This window comes from Kryptolebias marmoratus, linkage group LG3 (genome assembly GCF_001649575.2).
Source record: "Kryptolebias marmoratus isolate JLee-2015 linkage group LG3, ASM164957v2, whole genome shotgun sequence".
NCBI classification, from domain to species: Eukaryota; Metazoa; Chordata; class Actinopteri; order Cyprinodontiformes; family Rivulidae; genus Kryptolebias; species Kryptolebias marmoratus.
The window spans coordinates 4,512,538-4,527,705 of record NC_051432.1 but is presented as its reverse complement, the minus strand read 5'-3'; the positions used below and the strand labels follow the sequence as shown (position 1 = coordinate 4,527,705).

At 37.8% G+C, this 15,168-nt stretch overlaps 1 protein-coding gene across 3 annotated transcripts in view; it reads left to right on the top strand.

Annotated features, from left to right (window-relative positions):
- Positions 1-15,168, top strand: part of ttbk1a (tau tubulin kinase 1a) — a 73,213-nt gene that overhangs the window by 24,049 nt on the left and 33,996 nt on the right. For 2 of the 3 annotated variants that reach the window (XM_017434986.2, XM_017434985.3), the window contains exons 6-8: positions 1,201-1,305; positions 13,149-13,214; positions 13,561-13,653. In XM_017434986.2, coding sequence (XP_017290475.1) covers positions 1,201-1,305; positions 13,149-13,214; positions 13,561-13,653 — 264 coding nt within the window. Of the gene's footprint in view, positions 1-1,200; positions 1,306-7,834; positions 7,906-13,148; positions 13,215-13,560; positions 13,654-15,168 lie in introns of those variants that run through there. The other variant, XM_037974812.1, reaches the window with a different exon arrangement.

The window sequence follows — 15,168 nt, the reverse complement described above, 5'->3', positions numbered from 1 at the left end:
GTCTTCTGTGTCCTCTGTCCTCACTCCAACTACCTCCATGTCCTCTCTAACTGCATCCATATGTCTCCTCTTTGTCTTTTTCCTGGCAGCTGCATCTCTAACATCCTTCTACCAATACACCCACTGTCCCTCCACTGCACATGTCCAAACCATCTCAGTCTGGCCTCTCTAACTTTATCTCCCAGTCGTTCAACCTGTGCTGTACCTCTGATGACCTCATTCCTAATCCTGTCCATCCTTGTCCCTCCCAAGGACAACCTCAACATCTTCACCTCTGCCACTTCCACTTCTGTCTCCTGTCTTTTTGCCAGTCCCACTGTCTCCTAAGGCCCAAAAAAGCAAAATAATGCAATAAAATCTAAGCAAATATTTAATGTTTTTTGTAATTTTCCCAATTTGTGAAATTTTAAAAGTTTGGTAATATCTCATAGCTGAAAAAATAACTAATAACATCAGTTTGCCTTAAGTTGCAGAGTCATATCAGAACTATTAAAATCCTTCAAACAGAAAAGGCAGCTCCATGTAATATTTGGCTTTTTTTCCTTAAAAAAGACCCTTCTTTACTTATATATGATGTTGGTAGTTTTACATTCAGTAGAACCTTACATTTAGTAGTAAAGAAATAGTGAAATACTTCTCTGTGAAAAGTAATTCAGTCACATTTTCATGAAATGGCTCTTTGTTTAGTGACCTGATTATCACCTGCTGCCATGTGTGTGTGTGTGTGTGTCTGTTTGTTTCTCTTTAACGTTAGCAGAATATCTTATGAACCAGTCGATACATTTTAATGAAACTTTAAGAAATTAATAACTGAATCGACATCTACATTATCTCGGGTGGACTCAGTACAAATCTAGATCACCCCTTTTCTAGAGTTGTGCTCAAGATGGCCACCACAGATAATCAACATGAGCCAACAAAAAAGTTTTACAGATATTAGGGTAAAACTTGGTGTGGTAGTAGCTGAAAGTCATTTCCAAAATTTTCTCAGAGCTCTACTAGATCTCTCAAGATCTCACAATATCACAGGAGATTATTCGTAACATCATTTTTATGGTTTGACTAAAACAGCTCCAACGTCATTCCTTCCCAGCATGAGATGATCTTAGTTCAAAACTCTGGCATGAAAGGCGGCGGACAAAAGGCATTCCTTCAAGGAATGCTAGGCCTTTGATTAGTTTCTGTGTTTTGTCTGTGCAGTCGAACTTTGCGATGGGCCGACTTCCTTCCACCTACAGGAAGTGCTACATGCTGGACTTCGGTCTGGCACGACAGTATACCAACACCAACGGAGAGGTCCGACCGGTAAATAACTATCTTCTTTTACTTCTTTCCTTATTTTTACTTGGTCTGCTCTGAACTACATCTCTGGACCTGTAAAATGAGAGTGAAGATGTGTTTTAGTTTGTTCCACTGAACGACAACAACAACACTGCTTCATCACAACTCTGTAAAAAACTGGAGCCCAGCATCCATTTGTTGGCGTTTTCCTGAATGTTTTGCTGAAATAATTTTTTTAATTTAATATTTAGGTTGTTTTGTCATCGAAGACAAGATAAATAATTAGGACCATTATTACTAAATTAGGTAAATAAGTGTGAGGATTTGGATTTTTGTGTTTTCTGTTTTGTTATATTTATTGTTTTGTTGCGATTTTTAGTTAGTGTTTCAGTTTGGTCTTTTCCTGTTTGTGCTCAGTATTCACTCCTCCTCTGTCACTCTTTTGCCCTCCTTGCCACGCCCATCTCCACCTGTCTGTCATTATCCCCACTCACCTGTTTCCACTTACCTCGTCACCCTCAGTATTCAAAAACCCGGACACTTCTCCCACAATCTGTCGGTTCATTGTTTGTCATTGCTGTCGCTGTGTTTTGTTTTCTCTTTGCCTTGCTTCACCTTGCCATGCTCTGGATTTTGTTAAGTTTAATTGCTGCCATGTCAGCTGCTTGCTTTTGTTTATTTTCTTTATTTAATAAATTAGTTTTTATTTTTGAGAATGAGTCTGCACTCTGGGTTCGAGCTTGACAATAAGTTCTTGGTCGCAAATTGTAAACGGCACTGATGGGAACGTTCAGCTCTGCTGGTGAGATTCTCAAAGTGGAGATAATTTATCAAGATTGTTTCTTGTTGCAACACAGGTTAAGCATTCTAAAACCAATTCCACATCAACAAAACCTGAATAGATCTGATTATTACAATATGTTTTTAATTTATTTAATAAGCTGCAGGTGTCGTCTTTTTTTGCAACATAAGTTTTAACCTGACCCTTTCAAAATATGATTCCAACTGTTTAATAAAACTCTCCGCTCTAAATGAGGAACAAAGATAAAAACAGCTCAGCCATTATTTTAAACTTCATTTTCTGTTAACCAATCTCTGTAATGTAGCATGAAAAATGTTACAGTTAGCCTGTGATTTTATTCAGTCTTTCAAACATTTTCTAAGCCTTTTTGAGACCAATTGAAGTAGTTTGGTGAGTAGATGCATTCTGCTCTGATTCTTTATGATTAATCAACAAGGATAGTTCTTATAGTTTAGAAATATTTAATTAAAAATGTTCATTCCTGAACTAAAAACAGTTACCAGAGTGATTATCTTCTGTTTTATAAAACATGAACATGCAGTTCTGCATATTTAAGCACCTGGATTGGTTGAAAGGTGCTGTGTTAACGTGTGATCTATAAATCGGGCACCAGCAGAAGTTACCACCGTGACGGAACCAGCTTCATGAAAATAAAATCCTGAACTGAACCTGAAGTTCCCTCAGTAGGTCACCAGTTTGCTTTGTAGCACAGGCCCCTCATCAGCTGTTTGTCTGAATTATTTATAGTCAGATAACTTTGGCTAAAAAGAAAAAAAGCAAGACATCTGTGTTTTTGTTGTCTTATATTTCACAAAAGCAGCAGATCCACTCAACATACCACACTGTAGACTGTTTTTTTTTTTTACTTTCACCACATATTTGTAATTTGTCCTGTAAATGTTTGTGTTGTGGACGTTAGATAACAACACCACGTCATTTCTTTCTTCAAATGCTCTCAACCTCTTTTAGGTGCAAAAACTAACGGTGTCATTGTGGAAATAAAAACAGTGCCTAAAGTTTCTGTTTTGCATTTTCCACAGCAAGTATTATTTAAAAAAAGCCATTTTTGCTCTCTAAACAGAAGGGCACAATAAAATCCGAGCTTTGTGGCTTTAGTCGAGCTGCAGGGTGGGTCAGCTGGCAGCTTTACGTCCATATATATATAAGTCATCACTACATCCAAAACGAATATCAGTTGTGTGGAAGTCATCAGTTATTTGACAGTAAAACTTAATGTGCACTGTTTTACAAAACATTTGAACTCAAATTGGATTAGCCTAATTACTTTTTAAGCCTCAACAAAATAAAATCCCCAAGAAACTTGTGAAATCAACTGAACTTAAAGGCAACAAGTCTCTATAACATCATAATGATGCACTGAGCTAGTTAAAATACAGATTAACCTAGTGTGAAAAAGGCACTGTCTGCCTTCCGTGTAGCTGCTTAAACCTCAACACAAACGATGTTGTCAGACAGAGTAACTGTCTTAAATGCTCATTTGTCAGGCGTCAGCAATAAGCATCAGAGAATAATAATTGTCAGCAATAATTTGGTTAAGACAAGATAAATGCATATTTCTCTGTCCACTCACCCTTAAAAGCTGTTGTTTTCTAATTATACCCCACTTTTCTTTGCACATTTAGCTAAAACCTTGGCAACGTGACATAACACCTGCTTCTCCACCTCCTTAGTTTCTGATAATGACACTGACAGAAGCCGAAGCTGCAACCTGCTTTTGTGATTAACCCTTTTTCTTTACACAGCAGGGGAAAACAGACTCAGAGAGCTTATGAGTTGAAAAGTCGTAGCATTTATCGTTGTTACTTCAGCCTACACTGCTCATTTACTCCCAGAAATACAACCTTTTACAGCTGATTTCCACACCGATACGAACACAAACTCTCTGTCCCTCACTCGTCCTGTGCACTCTCTCTTTGTCTGTGCGCACTCTTAAAGGAGCCACACTCCATGTAAAGAGTAGTAAATATAAACATCATTGCATCACATAAAACATTTTTATAACACGTGGGTTGGGTCTGGATTGATTTGTCGTTCAGTTTGGATCCAGGCAGGAGTCCAGGCTTTGAGAATTGTTGCAGTATAAAAATGATTTAATTAGTTTACTGTAACTTCATCTGACAACCTCTTTCTTCTACATCACAATTTCTTTTCCTGCAGAGAAGCACAAATCCTCTGCATAGCAACTATCAAACCCAAGTCAAGATGTTGGGACACATTTATTAAAGGTTCATAATTCAACAGGGCTAAATCTCGGAACAAGAACAGTCCTTTAAACACACTTACACTTCTGCACTGATTTGCACAAAGGCCCACACCTAAAAATGTCTAACTTTTGGCTATTGAACTTTGTGTAGCTTTGAAAAGATGAGCTAAATTGTATCAAATTCTTTTTGTTGTTAATAAACCTGTGAATTATTTGTCATTAACAGAGATTGTCCTCCATTTTTACTAATAAAAAATGATAAATATCTTCATGACAATAAGACAGATTTTATTCATCTTTACCCAGTTTTACTTCAGCTTTTAGATTTTATAATAAAAAGTAGAGTTTATCCCAAGAGATTAAACTCTGCAGAATGAAAATAAGTAAATAGCTGAACAATATTTTTCAATGTAACCACTAAATTGTAATCAATTAAATATTTTTGACACCTGAATAAAAGGAATAATTTCAGTATTTTTGACAGAAATGGTCCGACACACTTGTCAGATAAGTTATTTTGTGTGCTTCAGTTCTCTTGAAGCAGATTAAGCAGCTGTAAATGGGCATGTTTGCTGCACTGCAGCATAAGATCACATTAGTCTGTTGGTCCTCTCTGATGTTCTGTGTGAATCTCTGGGATCAATAACAAGTCTCAGGGATTGATTGGGTAGTTTTATGGAACCTGACAAAAGCCCTTTGGTAATAAGATGAGGAGATGGACTAAATTTACCTGAATGTAAAAGAGCCCTCGCTGTGGAAAGTCCAGATGTATCCAGGTGTTTGTTGTGGAAATTCAGTTCTACTGGAGTTTGTATTTTCAGTCTGATCAGCTTAAGCTCCTGTTGTTCAGCTCTTTCTGTTTCCCCTCTTTTATTTATTTTCTCTCTGTCAGACTCGGACTGAGCTATTTTTAGATTTGTGAGTACGTGATCTGCTTCCATTTTCTGTGCCTCCTCCTCTCCTCTTCCTCTTCTCCTCCCTGTTCAGTTAATTTCCTCCGGTCTCCATCTTTCTCCTCTTTCACCTTCCTCCTCCTCTCTTTTCCCATTATTTTCTACCTCCCCTCCTCTCCTCCTCACTCTCCTTCTGCAGTGTTGTGTTGTTTCAGTCGCAGGAGTGAGATGAATATTTGATGCTTTAACTTGCGTCACTCAGTGAGCGTCCTAACTCCCAGTCTCTCTCGTTTTCTTTCCCTCCATCCATCATGTGTTTCCCTGTTCTTCTCTCTACAGCTGAGTCAGCTTCAGCTCACAGATCCAAGAAACTTGTCTTTCTCTCTCACGTTTTCCACCCTTTTCCCCCTTTCTCTTCATCCTGTTCCTCTCCTCTTCCTGTTCTTTCTTCGCTCTGTTTCTTCCCCCCATCATCTCTCACTTGAAGAGATGTAAGCTCTGATTGTAGCAACACTTTTCTCAGTTTCCGCAGGACTGTCTGCTGGCGTTTGTCTCCAGACTGCACGTTTCAGCAACAAAGGGTTCTCATAGCTTAATCATCTAAAGCACAATATAAAAGACGACATTACAGATATCAAATTACAAATATCAATCTAGTGAAATTAACTTTCAGGCAGTTTGTTGATTTTGTCAATGTTAATGTTATTGCCAGATAACTGCGAACTGAAAACCTGCTCAAACCTGCAAAATCTGCTTCTTTTTCTTTCGGCTGTTCCCTTTTCAGGGGTCTCCACAGTGAGTCATCCTCCTCCATCTAACTCTGTCTTCTGTGTCCTCTGTCCTCACTCCAACTCCCTCAATGTCCTCTCTAACTGCATCCATATGTCTCCTCTTTGTCTTTTTCCTGGCAGCTGCATCTCTAACATCCTTCTACCAATACACCCACTGTCCCTCCTCTGCACATGTCCAAACCATCTCAGTCTGGTCTCTCTAACTTTATCTCCCAGTCCTTCAACCTGTGCTGTACCTCTGATGACCTCATTCCTAATCCTGTCCATCCTTGTCCCTCCCAAGGACAACCTCAACATCTTCAGCTCTGCCTCTTCCAGTTCTGTCTCTTTTTGTCAGTCCCACTGTCTCCAAACCATCCAACACAGCTGCTCTCATCACTGTCTTGTAAACCTTTCCTTTGACCTTTGCTGCCACCCTTTTGTCAAATCACTCCTGAAACTTTTCTCCATCCACTCCATCCTGCCTGGACTCTCTTCTTCACCTCTTTACCACACTTCCTGTTTTCCTTGCTCCTTTGTAACCTCTGCTCCTTGTAGCCTCACTGTTCAACCTGCCTCCCTCTCATTCACACACAGATACTCTGTCCTCTTATGGCTGACTTTCATCCCTCGTCTCTCAAGTGCATACCTCCACCTCTCCAGGTTCTCTTCCACCTGTTCCCTGTTCTCACCACAGATGATGATGTCATCTGCAAACATCATAGTCCACAGGGATCCCTGCATGACCTCATCTGTTAGTCTGTCCATCACCAGAGCAAACAAGAAGCTCAGAGCCGATCCTTGATGCAGTCCCACCTTCACATTGAAGCTATCTGTCACTCCTCCAGCACACCTCACCACTGTCCTGCTGTCCTCATACATGTCCGGCTGTCCTCATACATGTCCTGCTGTCCTCACCACTGTCCTGCTGTCCTCATACATGTCCTGTACCAGTCTAACATACTTCTCCACCACTCCAGATATCCTCATACAACACCACAGCTCCTCCCTCAGCACCCTGTCGTTTGCTTTTTCTAAATCCACAAAGAGACAATGAAGTTCTTTCTGACCCACTCTGGACTTCTCCATCTGCTGCTCACAAATAGTCACCTATAGTCTGTCTAGCTTCCACAACTCACTGGTAGATCTTCATTGTGTGGCTCATCATCTTATTTCTCCTGTAGTTGCTACAACTCTGTACATCAGCCTTGTTCTAAAACAATGGCACCAAGGACATGAGTAGAGGTCCAAGGAACCGAACCCGGGTCTTCCACATGAAAAACAGGAGCTCTAACCATTGTACTAATGCAGCACCGTTCAAAATATATATTAATTGAATACAAAAAGCAGCTAATTTCTGGCAGACCCAAAGAAAAAAAAGTTTATAGAAGTGAGATTTCTTTCCACAATAATCCATATATAAGGATTATTTTTACTAAAGTTTAAAGTAAACACTGTTTTAAATTTAAAGTGTGTTCTCTGAAATTGTCTCTTTTGGCAGTTTAGAAGCTGAACAATATATTATACGTAAGAAAAAAAAACTAACAAAACAACTCAGAGTCTAGAAATAAAAATGCTTGGATACTGTTTTTTTTCTCTGTATAAAAACTGTTTTGAGTTTTAAAAAGGCAGCTTTTGGAGAACCCACAAAGTGTGAAGTAGTCTACATTTCAGCAGCTGTTTCACATTTATATTAGTTCTGAATGAGTGACAGTAATGTTCAGTCTGTATGGATCACCAGCCATTATTATTATTTTTATCAGTTCTTTCTGTTCTGTGACATTTCTCTAGTTTTGTTTTATGTGTTAACTGTGTTTTCTTTTGGTCATTTTATGTTTCAGTGTTGTTTTTGTTTTTCTTACAGTTCCTTTGGACTTATGATTTTGACGTGCATGCCTCCCGTTTCTCCGTCACCTCCATGAATCCCCCCGGGATGTGAGTGGTTTCTTTAGCTACAGAGGGGTCACTGTCACTTTGCCAGCCGACCACAGAGTGAAACATGCATTATAAAATACACGATTACAATGTGCTAATGTGAAAAAGTGAGAAGTATCTCACACTAATAAGCACTAAAGAGCAACCTGAGATTCAGCGTAGTTGAACTGGTAATTACAGGGTAATCCTGCAAGGTTTTACTATTTTTTGGGACCATCTTTTAAAATGTTGTTAAAATGCTACTTTGGTTTAAGCATTAATATGTTCTACTGAAATATTCAACTGCGTTTTGCCTCTAAAAGTTTTCTTGTTTACAGTCAAACAAACTTTCACCATTTCAATATTATTAAAATTGATGTTTATGAAAAACCACTTAAATATTTTGATGCTATAAATATTTTAGGTATATTTTGACCCATGTTGCTTCAAACATACTGAAAATCGATAAGTTAAAGATCTGTGGACAAATTGAAAAAGCAAATACCTTGTGTAAAGAGAAAACACAGGAAAGACAATAATTATTATGACAACTTGTAAAAAAAGGTAAATATCTTTAAAATAATTAAGCGCATAAAGGGTTCGATCAGTGGTTCTCAAACTTTTTTTTTAGCAAGTACCACTTCAGAAAATACTAAGCTCTCCAAGTACCACAATTATGACTGACATTGAAACCAGTGATATATTTTAAAACCTTTATTCAAATCTGACATAAACAAACACACTAGCCAAACCTCTAACCTTGGTTGAAAACTGCTGTTTAAAATGTGACGTCTGCTCATATTTGTAGCTGAGAACAGCACCACATACACTATAGTCTTGGACATACATCAACTGAACACTAATTAAAGATAACTTTAATCAAATTTCCTTTTTCTGTTTTGCACTGTTACAACCCGGCTCTGCCAGGGAAAATGGAAGTAACATTAAACCAGATGGAACTGGTTTGAGAAAGGAAAAGGGATTTATTGTTTAGTCTTTTGTGTTTTAACAAAAAAGAACAAAAAGAGGGTACCATTAACAGTTGGTTGATTACCATTAGTTGTGGTTTATAAATTACACTTCTAACAAAAATCAGTCTTAAAAAACAACAACAACAAATACATCAACCAACAAAAAAACTTACCGAAGTATTTTACCAAAACGCTACGTAACAAATTTATATTACATTGAATAACAAACTATAAAGTAGGGAAGAAATTAACCACTGATACAACCTTTTAAAAGACAACAAAAGATCTAAAATAAAGCTTTACTAACAAAACTATACTAAACCATACTAACAAAACACAACAAAAGGTTTCCATAAATAAGACTTCTGGGCCTGCCTCCAGAAACCCACAAATTTGTTTTACAGTCACTAAGAGACAGGCCTCAAGCCAAACACTTGGTTACAAACTTTAACTAGAACTGGCAATAAACCAGCTTAACATTTCAAACAGCAGCTAATAGGCCAAGTTCAAACATTTCACCAACACACACAAACAAAGAGGCGAGCTGCTCAGATTATATCACAGCTGTACCCATTGACAGGAGAGCTGGACTTTAATGGATGGACCTGTTCTGTGGATGGAGGAGCAGGAGACAAATGGTCCAATGGGATGTCAATCAGGAAGAGTCAGGAAATCAGCCAATCAGCCAATCCCAAAAGTTGCACCGCACACATGAGCCACCAAAACACCAACCTGCAACTACACAATGTTGCGCAAACCAAATGGCCTCAGTCCAAAACATGCTTTTTTTGTTGCTGGCAGCTCCTAGAATTCCCTGGTGCTGCATAAGTGTCCATTATCACATCAGTTAACCGTAGTACTCTCCAGTTTCCACGGGGGTTCTTTAACATTCTCCATTACACTGTTTGGAGTAGTTGCCATTAGGATCAAAATTGGCTGTAATGATGTATTTTTTTAACGATCTCTGTGTTTAGCTTTTCATTATAGTTAATTAGCTTATCTTGTAAATAGTTGATATCTAAATTTCCTTCACATATCACTAGAAAGATCCAGAAAACCACCAAGTGAACTTGTAGCAGTTTGAGAATCATTAAATATCTGTTTTCATATCATGTGTGCATTGTTAAGGTTTTTATGTGTTATACCTTTTTTACATATCCAAGTAAACCAAAATGAAATACAGAGAACAATAACAGAATACAGAGCAAATGGATAGATATTTTAATAATCCTATACAGGAAATGAGTTTGTTACAGCATCTTGCCGACATCACCAAAGATAAGTTGGTTCTGCTACAATAAACAATAAATAAAAAATACACAAGAATAATAAACTGTGGTTAAAAATAGTTAAAAATAAACAGACGGTTAACACACAAATACCCTACAAATGTACCATCTCATAGATATTTGATATTGTAGTATTTTTACACATTAAATAGTCCTATAGCAGCTATCAGGAAAGACTCTCTGCATCTTTCAGTCCTACATGGAGAGTGGATCAGCCTCGGCTACATGCACCTCAACACAGGAAAAGGTTGTTGGTTGTTCTATCTACAGGTAGTTTGTTGGCTGCCTCTTGGTACAAAGGGGTGTGACATGTTGTGGTCTTGGCCATTTAAAGAGAAGAACTCGTGGGAGAGGCAAGCTAATTGTCACTCAAAGCCAGGCTCTATGAAGAGCAAATTCTCATCATCAAAAACTTGCCAAACCATAAATGTTTGTTTGCTTTGTCATTTTTTTGTGTCGCCCCTCCACTGTGGTTTCCTCACAGGAGAAAAGTCTCTGATTCAAATCCCTTCTGGGGATTTTCTGTGAGGAGTTTGTATGTTTTCCTTGCACATCAGTGGGTTTACTTTAGCTGCCCTAAAACATGCATGTTAGCTGAACTAGTGGTTCTAAATTGACCTTAAGGTTCAGCGTTCATGGTTGTGTGTTTCTGTGATGGACTGCTGACCTGTCCTGGGGGTACTTTGTCTTTTACCCATCAGCCCTCTCTATGACCCTGAACAGAACAAAGCAGGTACAGAAAATGGGTGGATCTACTTTTGTCCACCAGTTTCTTCAAAAGCAGAGTTGGAGTGAGGCCAATCATTTTATCCCTGGCTTTTCAAGTCTATAAAATAACAAAGACTCTATAAAGGCGTACTTCAGTCTATGTACAGTACCTCTTAGCCCCTGCTCACCACCCAAATATAAAATTAAATATAAATATATTCATCTTTATGTGCTTTGACTAAATAAAATATTCTCTGACATACAGCGGCTTCAGACCCCCTTCACTTCAATTATTATGTTGCTACCTGATGCTACAATTGTTTAAATTTAGATTTTACTTGTCAATCAACACTCAGTACTCAATAATGAAAAAGTTAAATCAGAATTATATACAGTTATGTAAATTTAGTAAGAATAAAAAACTGAAACACCACCTTTACATAAGTATCCAACCCTTCACTTAGTACAGAGTTGACGCACCTTAGGGTAGATGTTGTGTCAAAAATAGCATTCAGTCTGGAAAAGCACCAAGGTGGTCAGAAAAACAACTTGGCATGTCACTAGCAGCGAAACCATTTGACTAATTTCTTATTAGATATACGCACACAAAAATCATCAACATTCATTCATTCATTCATTCTTCCCGTCATGTTACATTATGTTGAAAGGTAAACCTTTAGCTCAGTCTTTGTTCCTGTGTTCTGTGTGATAGGTTTTTATTGAGGATACCTCTGTAGTTTACATCGTTCAGATTTTCCCTCTCCCAGTTTTTGCTGCTGAAAAACATCCCCACAACATAATGCTGCTACTACCATGCTTCACTGTTGGGTGGATGTTGAGCGGCGCCTGGTTTTCTCTAGATATTATGTTTAGAATTGAGGTCAAAACAATTTATTCTTGGTTTCACCAGACAAGAGAACATTATTCCTCACAGTCTGAGAGTCCTTCAAGTGCTTTTTCTTGTAAACTCCAAGCGGGATTTGAAAAGTTTTGCACTGAGAAGAGGCTTTTGTCAAGCCACTCTGCCATAAAGCCCAAATCAGAGGAGGTTTGCAGTTCTGGTTGTCCTAGTCCCATTTCCACACAGAATCAGTCAGAATGACCATGGAGTTCCTGGTCACTTGACTGCTCAGTGTGACCAGCTTTCAGGAGCGTCCTGGTGGGGACAGCTGTACTCTGGGGAACCTGCAGTGCAGCAGATTTTTTTGTGTAGCCTTCCTCAGATTTGTGCCTTGTTACAATCCTGAGGTGTGTGCCTTTCCAAGTCACGTCCAACCAGTTGAATTTACCACAGGGGACTCAAATCAAGGTGTAGAAACATCTCAGCTGCAATCAAACCTGAGATAAATTTCAAATATTGTTGCAATTAGTCTGAATACTTATGTAAATGGGACATTTAACTTTTTAATAAGTTTACAAACTTTATGAAATTCTGTTTCCACTTTCTCATTACAGGGTACATGGAGCAGATTGATATGACAAACAGAATTAAAATGATTGTAGCATCAGGCTGAAACATAAAAAATGGCAAAGCGGAGGGAGTCTGAATACTTTCTAAGGCCACTCCTGGTGGAGGCTGTGCAGATGCAGAGGGACCCTCTTCTGATGCTTGTTTGTTTCATTATCTGCTTAGATTTTCATCTGTTGGCACCAGAAATGAGAGTCTGAAGTGGGAAAACATGCATTTCTTTGAATGTAATGCTCTGTGGAATCCACTGTAACAGTATTGGTATAAATTGATGAATGACTTTAAGTTTTGTATGTTAAAATATTAGCAATATGGTTCTAGCCTGTTGGTTGAAATGCCTCTGCAGCAAGTGAACAGTGTGTGACAAGAACATTTTAAAAATATAACTTGCAGTGGCTGAATCACAACACAGAAGTTGATCTTTTAAACTTTAAAATTTAAATGTACAAAGTGTTTATGGTTTTTGTCTCTTGTGCCGAGATGCTGGAGTTATATCTGAAACCAGACATCGTTGTCATTTAATTTGTTTTTTTACGTTGGTTTGCTTTTTCTTCGCAAAGAATGATAAAACAAAGTTTAATGGCAAAACATTAAAAAATGCTGGCCAACACTTCAGGGTCTCCTTCATTTGGATTCAGACTGAACAAGCAAAGTGTATTTTTGATCAATTATAGCAGCAGTTTTCTTCTGCTGTTAACTGAAGTAGAAATGGTCCCACCTTACAGTAACAGTAACAAACCTTTTACCTTTCTATCATTGTAGTTATATGTAATAAAGAAAGAGAAGATGGACTGGAGGCTGACTAACTTTACTTTTTTGTGTGTTCAGCCGAGGACTGTGGCAGGTTTCAGAGGAACGGTCCGCTACGCTTCAGTTAATGCTCACAAAAACAAGGTCAGTCTCTTTTGTTGTTTTCAACACCTGCAGAGTTCAGTTGCTGAAACAGTTTCCCCCTTTCATCTTACTCGCTTTGTATGAAACAGACCTTATGGTATCTTGTGTTTAAGATTTACCTGGCACTTTTTACAAGCTCGCGTCTTCTGAAAAGAGCTAAATCAGATTGTATTTCCACTGGACAAAAAGCACTGCTAAATGTTTATGAAAAAATAACAGATTATTCATTTTAATTTTATTTTGCCAAAATGCTTAAGATTGTTCTAAAAAGTGAGCTTAATCTGTACAGAAACTTGATTTGTCTAACAGTATGTGCATTGCTTCATTTGTGTGTGTGTTTTTGCAGGAAATGGGTCGCCATGATGACCTTTGGTCGTTATTTTACATGTTGGTGGAGTTCGCTGTTGGACAGCTACCTTGGCGGAAGATCAAGGACAAGGTCAGATAGCTTCATCTGTGCAAATCCACAAACCTTCCTTTATTTACACAATACTTTGTGTATCAGCATTGCAGTAATTTTGTTTAATGTCAGTTTTTCATTAAAATATCAGTAAACTGTAAATTGCACAACACACTGGACACCACAGAAATGTTGAATTCATTAATATCAAAACTAGATAAAAACATAAAACACTTAAATAATAATCACATTTGTCATTTTCAAAACGGTGACAAAAACAGTCATAACATTTGTAGGCAGATGCGTCTGACTCATAATCATTTAAAATGCCCCAGGATTCATGATTTTACATTTAACTGTACGGAGTAAAATCATTAAATACCACCTTTCCTAGTTCAGTTTGAGCCTTTTAGGGTGGAAAGAATTAACCACAAAAGCAAAGATAATAATGTAATCTGTTCATTTTTGAGGGGGTTTTTTTCCAAGAAAACCTTTTTAAATAATGGAAGTAAGGAAGTCTTCGGGAGGACAGTAATCTGTCTGTCCCCATCGTACAACATGAATTAGAGAAGAAGAATGTTTTAGTCTTAGTTACATTTGAAAGTCCATTTGGTACTGAGTAAAAATGTGAATGTAAACATGTGAATTAAAATCAGGAGGGGAAAAAATGTGCACCATAATGTCTGCAGTGACTGAGTCTGTTCCTTTCCTTAATCAGTTCACAGACAGAGCTTCTTACTGACCGTTTAATCATCACCTGCTCTGCAGCAGCAGGTGATGATTCGTTACCATTGTGACTAAACTTGGTTCAAACTCGGTCTCTGTTACAGTGGTGATCTAACCAGGCTCAAACTGAGTTCAGTCTGTTACTATGACAATCATTTAAGAGTTTTTTCTACCTCCTGCTTTGTTCAACATGTTTGGTTACTGAACAAGTTGAGCACTGTGGGATGGTCTGCACCGAAAAGTCAATTTATTCTCTCAGATTTAAATATCATGCAAGGACATGTTTTACTTTGTAACTGCACAAAAAATGCCACAGCAGGAGAGACGCCCTTCTGTTGTTAAAATAGTAACTAAGTAACTTTGTAAAAAAGTTAATTTGTAGTGACTAACTTTTTCTTGACTTGTAGATTTTTTACCAAGTAACTTTACTTGTACTTGAATAAAATGCCAACAAAGTAACTTTACTTTTATCTGAGCATGTTATTTTAGTACTCTTTCAACCTCCGCTTGTAGATCATATCACTATAATAAGCAGACACTCAGTGAGTTTTGTAACAGAAAATCTCAAAGCAAAAACAAGACTTCCAAAAAAACTCAATTTAAGTTTCAGCATTTTGTCATAGTTTGGTATTTTCAGTTTGTTGTTTTGATTATTGTCTTGTTTCGGTCATAGTTTGGTATTTTCAGTTTGTTGTTTTGATTATTGTCTTGTTTCGGTTTGAGTTATTTTTTCAGTTTAGTTTTTCCTGTTCATGTTTGCTGTCACTATTCACTCCTCCCCAGTCACTCTTTTGCCTTCCTGCCACGCCCATCTACACCTGTCTCTAG